Below are 6689 nucleotides of genomic sequence, written 5' to 3'. Positions count from 1 at the left end.
ATGATATTATCAATGAATTGAATTCCCTTGGCAGACACATTCCTATTGATGAACAGGCTAGAAAGATCTTAAGAGTCTACCTCAAGATGAACGATGGAGATCCAAGGTTACTGCCATACAAGAAGCCAAGGACTTCACGAAGTTTAACATGGAACAACTAGCTGGATCATTGATGACTCATGAACTACACCTGAGTTCCAACTCTGAAAGTTCCAAGAACAAGAGTCTAAAGATCACTTCATTAAAGATTGTCCATTACCAGATGGTGAGAAAGGAAAGACAAAGGGCAAGGAGCAATCCAAAGAGTCAAGAGTCTATAAACCTTACTTCACCAAGGACAATGTGAAGAAAGCCATGTTGGCTGCTTGGGAAGATTCAGATTCAGATTCAGAGGAAGATCAAACATCAAAGGAAACTGCCCATCTATGCTTGATGGCAAAAATTGATGAAAAGGCAAAACTGAAGGAGCTTGAATCCGAGGTATGGTTTTCTAAAAAAGAACTTAGACATTTCTCTAAAGAAAAATTAATATTTGTTGCTTTAGAAATTCAAGAAGAATTGAAAGAATTGCATAAAGCTAAATAACAAAGTGTTGAAGCTTTGGTTACTTTTTAAGAAAACAGTGAGTGGGTTGATAATATGAAATTTGATATTCAATATAGATTATTTAGTATATTTGATGATAATGATTATTTGAAAGAAACTATAGACAGGTTGAAACATGATAACATAATGTTGAATGTGGAACTATCCTTGATGAAACTCTGTCTTGATGCTCCTGATTCTGAAGTTCCTCCACTTGCCCAATATCCGAATTTTGAAAAACTAAAATCTGATTTGGAAGATATAAAAGTAGATAAGGCAAGACTTGAGGGGGAACTTGACAAATCCAGGACAGGCAAACAACCTGTAGAATACAGAGTTCCAGATTGGATCACCAAAGCTCAAACCAAAAGAGCAGAAGGTTTGAGTTTCAAAAAGAAGTTCCAAAAGGAAAAGAAGTATGTTAACCTGCCTAGTAGTATTGTTTGTTATTTCTGTGGCAATACTAGACACAAACAGGTTAAGTGTCCTAAGAAAGAAAAGAGTACAAAGAAAAATGAAAAACATGTAGAATAGATTTGGATCAAGAAGAATGAACCTGCTGCTGTTACACAGGAACCCAAGGAAACCTGGGTTCCTGACACTAATGTTTGATTTCTTATGCAGATTCCAGTGAGGGGGAACAATACATGGTACCTCGTCAGTGGTTGTTCTAAGCACATGACTGGAGACAAATATAGATTTCTCTCACTAGATGCCTACTATGGGGGAACTGTGACCTTTGGTGATAACATGACAGGAGGTATAGTTGCTATTGGCAAAGTAAGAAGGTCAAGTTCCCATGCTATTGATAATGTATTTTTGGTCGAGGGCCTCAAACACAACTTGTTAAATATTTCACAATTTTGTGACAAAGGTAACTCTGTAAGCTTCACCTTCCAATAAGTGCAGAATCATTCACAATGACACTGGAACATTATTTTAGAAGGAACTCGTAAAGGGAACACATATGTTGTTGATCTTAATGAAGTTCCTAATAGAATTTTAACATGTCTTAGTGTCATTGAGAATGATCCTCTATTATGGCACAAGAGATTTAGGCATGCAAGTTTTACTTTACTTGATAAATTGAGATCTAAGGAACTAGTAGAAGGACATCCTTGCATTAAGTTCTTGTATGACAAAGTGTGTGATGCTTGTGTTAGAGGAAAATAGACTCGAGTTTCTTTTAAGTCTATGAAAATGGTAAGCACCAAAGACCTTTGGAACTTGTTCATATGGATCTATGTGGTCCTATGAGAATCCAAATCAGAAGTGGTAAGAGATATGTTACGGTTATTGTTGATGAGTTTTCAAGGTTTACGTGGGTTTTCTTTCTTGTTAGTAAAGATGAAACGTTTGATGAATTTGTAGCTTTTGTAAAGAAAGAACAGAGAAGAACAGGCAATCCACTGATTCAACTCAGATCAGATCATGGAACTGAATTTGAAAATTCAAAATTTGATGAATTCTGCACTGAGCATGGAATGGATCACAACTTCTTTGCCCCAAGGACACCACAACAAAATGGAGTGGTGGAACGCAAGAACAGATGCCTTGAAGACATGGCTAGAACAATGCTGATCTCAAGTGGTTTGCCTAGGAACTTCTGGGCAGAAGAAGTGAATACAACATGCTATATTCTTAATAGAGTATCAGTTAGAGCCATCACAAACAAAACTCCTTATGAGCTAATCAAAGGGAGAAAGCCTAATATTTCTTACTTTAGATCTTTTGGTTGTAAATGCTTTGTTCATAACAATGGTAAAAGGAACTTGGGAAAGTTTGATGAACGTAGTGATGAGGCAGTATTCTTAGGATATGCGTCTGATAGTAAAGCATATAAAGTTTATAATATAAGGACAATGTGTGTTGAGGAATCTGTACATATTATATTTGATGAAATTGAACAATTAAATGATGTACAGGATTGTGATGATGATTTTGAAATTAGACTTGTACGCAAGACAAATCCAGATGAAAAATCAACATCATTGCAGAAGCGACAAGTTGAAATTGCTAAGCAAATGAATCCAGAAGCAAATGAAGAACTAGAAATGCCGAATGCACCAGGAACTCCTCCTCAAGAACAGAATCAAGATCAGAATGAGGAAAATCCTGTTAAAGTTCCAAATGAGACTCAAGAAAAAGTTCCTAAAGAAGAACCAGTCAACAATGATCAGGAAAGATTGTATCCAGTCAAGGAGTTTAAACCTAAGCGATGAAAACATCGGAAGTCACATCCTGTAGATGCAATCATCACTACTACAAAAAAGGCCTTATAGAACTGTTATAATAGGCTTTATAGATCGCCTTAGAGGCGATCTTTTTCTAAGCGATTGGTAAAGTTTACAAAACGGATATAAGAGGCGTTCTATATGCAAGGGAAAAGAGAACGGGTACAAGAGGCGTTCTATATGCAAGAAATAACCGTTCTCTCTCCTGTTTATTATGCTTATAAAAAATAAATAAAAGAGAACGGTTAACACTGATAACATTTCTCTTTGTTTATTTTTTTTTTTTAAAATATAAATTTTGGGAGATTGCATATATACTAATCTACATCATTAATCAAAAAATTAAATTGAATTGAAGTTGTAAAAGTCGTAATCAATTGCCAAATTAAAACAAACTTTATTATCATTATTCAATTAATTACATCTCATGCCTATAAAAAAAAATTACATCTCAATATTTTGATACAATTCAATTAGCATAACTATCAATGTGATAGTACTTTTCTTCCTCAAAAAAAAAAAAAAAAAAAAAAATCAATGGCTTCAACCGTAGGTTCCACTTTCACCAACCTCAACCACTGCTGCAACGTTTTCCACCAGCCTCAACCACCGCAACGCCTCCACCAACCTCAACCACTGAAGCTCCTCCACCAATAGCGCACACAAATAGCAAAGCCGCACCACCAAACACCCAAAATCATAGATGAAAAATCAGAAATTTACCAAATCATAACATTAAAATCAATTGATAAAAGTTAAAGATCAAAAATTAACAATTGGGAATTAAACAAGCTACCTCAATAAATGTTAAACACCAAGAAACCTACAATAACTTGCGACCATAAACAGAGCAGAACTGAGATTTAATGGTTCTATCTTTCACGCTGGACTTTTGCGACACACTGTATCGGAGTTGGGGTTGGAAAACAAGGCTCGTTGTATTTCTAGAGTTTTCATATCATTAGCGGCGATGCGACGGTATGGACTAGACACTTGTAAATAGAGGAAGACGACGACGAAGAGGAGGTTAATCGGAGGTTAGCTTGGAGTTTCTAGGACATTGAACCATTGAAGGATGAAGATAGAAGAGAAAGGAATTAGAGTTTTAGAGGAGGTAAGAAGTGAAAGAAGAGGGGAAGTTATGGATGAAGAATGTAGGTGGACGACTATCTTAAGAAGAAAGAGGAGTTAGGGTTAGAACTTTGGGCCCTTTCATATGTTAGATTATTCTTTTTTATTTTAAAAAAATTATATTAAGCATATAGAACGGTTAACTAAGAGGAGCTATCTATATTGCAAGTGTAAAATATTTGGATATACTAAGTAGAAAGGTTAACTAAGAAATGCGTTCTATAAAATAAATTTACAATTTAATAAATATATTAAATAAATAAAATAGAACGGTTAACTTAGATAGACGTTCTATATTATTCTAGAGAACGCCTACCTTTGGTAATCGTTCTATATTTTGCGATCTCTAATCTAGTTTTTGGTGTAGTGCATGAGTGATATTACAAAAGAAACTAAGACCAGATCTCAGATTAGAATCTTCTGTGCATTCTATGCATTCCTTTCTTCTATGGAACCTAAGAACTATGTTGAAGCTTTAACTGACGCAGACTGGATTAATGCTATGCAAGCTGAACTAAATGAGTTTGAAAGAAATAAAGTCTGGCATCTGGAACCTAGACCCACGGATAAGAAGACAATAGGTTTGAAGTGGGTGTTTAGGAACAAGCTGGATGAGCATGGTATTATTGTCAGGAATAAAGCAAGACTTGTTGTACAAGGTTTCATTCAACAAGAAGGGATAGACTATGAAGAAACATTTTCTCCAATAGCCAGGTTAGAGGTTATTCGTTTACTTATCGCATTTGCTGCTTATATGGGATTCACGTTGTTCCAGATGGATGTTAAATGTGCATTTCTGAATGGATTTCTAAATGAAGAGGTCTATGTGGAACAACCTCCTGGATTTGAAAGTCAGGAGTTCCTTAACCATGTCTATAAGCTTGACAAAGCTCTTTATGGGTTGAAGCAAGCTCCTAGAGCACGGTATGAAAGGTTATCAAAGTTCCTTTTGAAAAATGATTTTAAACGAGGCAAAATTGATACAACTTTGTTTTTAAAGTCAAATGGAACTGATATCCTATTTGTACAAATTTATGTTGATGATATATTATTTGGTGCAACTAACGAATCTTTGTGCAAGTATTTTGCTGATCTTATGAGTGGAGAGTTTGAAATGAGTATGATGGGAGAATTAAATTTCTTCCTCGAATTGTAAATCAAGCAATATGAAAAAGGAATCATGATCCATCAACAAAAGTATATCAAGGAACTAATCAAGAAATACAAGCTTGAAAATGCCAAGACTAATGATACTCCAATGGGTTTAGCAACGAGATTGGATGAAGATCTAACTGGGACGTAACTTATGTTGATCAACCTATGTATCTAGGTATGATAGGATCTTTACTTTACCTAACAGCTAGTAGACCTGACATGTCTTTCAGTGTAGGTTTGTGTGCCAGGTTCCAAGCAAACCCAAAGGAGTCTCACCTGAAAGCATTAAAGAGAATCCTTAGTACTATAAAGGAACTGATGACTTGTGTCTCTTCTATCCTAGAAGTGACTCATTTGATTTAAATGGCTTTACTGATGCTGACTATGCAGGTCATTTGGTTAATAGAAAAAGCACTTAAGGTATGGTACAGTTTTTAGGACCTTGTTTAGTTTCTTGGGGTTCCAAGAAGCAAAACACAATTGCATTATCTACAGCTGAAGCTGAGTACGTGGCAACAACAGCATGTTGTTCACAGGTACTCTGGATAAAGCAACAGGTTAGAGATTTTGGTCTTATTCTTGAATGTGTGCCTATTTACTGTGATAACACAAGTGTTATATGTATTTCTAAGGATCCAGTTCAACACTCTAAGGTAAAACACATCCACATTAGGCATCACTTTCTAAAAGATAATGTGGAGCAAGGGAATATTAAATTGGAATTTTGTAATACGGAATATTAACTTGCAAATATTTTGACAAAACCCTTGAACAGAGAAAGATTTGAGAAATTGAGACTGTAACTTGGGATGATCAAGCTGAATTGATTGCTTCTGAAGTTCCAAGATATGGAAAAGTCGAAAATAATGGAAATAGAGCAAAAAGAGCATTTAGCACAATCTTGGTGTGCTAAACATAGCTGAAGTGTCACCATTGTTAATTACTAAAGGTAAGTTCATTAAATTGCTTAACTGTGTAAGTTATTAAGTATGTACATTGCACATCTGTAGAAAGCGTGTTCCAAGTGTGTATTTATAGTTTCAGAGAGTTTCTTTTAAATTAAATGAATTTGGAAAGAAAAGTACTTTGGAAAATTCATCCTGTGAATTTAAAATTGGAAAAATTAATTGAATTTGTTCAATTAATGACTGAATAGTGAAATCTCTTAAAATCCATCACACCGCTTCATTAAATATAAAATCTTATTTCACCTACCTCTTTCACCTCACTGTCAAATCAATTAACCCCTTTCCAGTAAAAAAAACCCTCTTGAAATTTGAAACCATCTCTAGAACAACAATGGTCATCATTGCTGAAATCGTCTCATCAGAAAACTCTCAAAGCTTCTAAAACACCATTTAAGAGGAAACATCTCCATTAGCCATGGTGAACTACAAACCTTCTTCAACTTCAATCAAAACCCCTAAAAATCCTAAAACCTCATCATCTAAACCTAAAGAAGTAGAAAGTAAGAGTGATCAAGAAGAGTCATCTGTTTCAAGTGTCCTTCAAAGGTTGAAAGAGTGGAAAGAGAAGAAACAAAAAGAGAAGTCTCTTGAGGAGCAAATAGAAGAAGTTGACGAG

At 35.1% G+C, this 6689-nt stretch overlaps 1 protein-coding gene across 1 annotated transcript; it reads left to right on the top strand.

The window, feature by feature from the left end:
- The first annotated feature begins 639 nt into the window (after positions 1-639).
- Positions 640-6028, top strand: LOC110713721. Its single transcript, XM_021892169.1, has 8 exons — positions 640-1062; positions 1210-1459; positions 1529-1728; positions 1968-2773; positions 4584-4821; positions 5496-5525; positions 5642-5758; positions 5945-6028. Exons 1-8 carry the CDS (start codon positions 640-642, stop codon positions 6026-6028), a joined length of 2148 nt encoding a protein of 715 aa, XP_021747861.1.
- Positions 6029-6689: the final 661 nt, after the last annotated feature.

Source organism: Chenopodium quinoa, unplaced genomic scaffold (genome assembly GCF_001683475.1).
Source record: "Chenopodium quinoa cultivar QQ74 unplaced genomic scaffold, ASM168347v1, whole genome shotgun sequence".
Lineage (NCBI taxonomy): Eukaryota > Viridiplantae > Streptophyta > Magnoliopsida > Caryophyllales > Amaranthaceae > Chenopodium > Chenopodium quinoa.
The sequence above is the reverse complement of the archived record's forward strand: the minus strand, read 5'-3'. Positions and strand labels throughout refer to the sequence as shown.

What these genes read in the sequence shown, in the direction of transcription:
- LOC110713721 (XM_021892169.1), top strand. Translation starts at nt 640, where the DNA reads ATGAAATTTGATATTCAATATAGATTATTTAGTATATTTGATGATAAT. An exon ending in TTCACAATTTTGTGACAAAG is followed by an intron (nt 1,460 to 1,528) that starts GTAACTCTGTAA and finishes ACATTATTTTAG; the next exon opens with AAGGAACTCGTAAAGGGAAC. An exon ending in GTCAGGAGTTCCTTAACCAT is followed by an intron (nt 4,822 to 5,495) that starts GTCTATAAGCTT and finishes CTGACTATGCAG; the next exon opens with GTCATTTGGTTAATAGAAAA.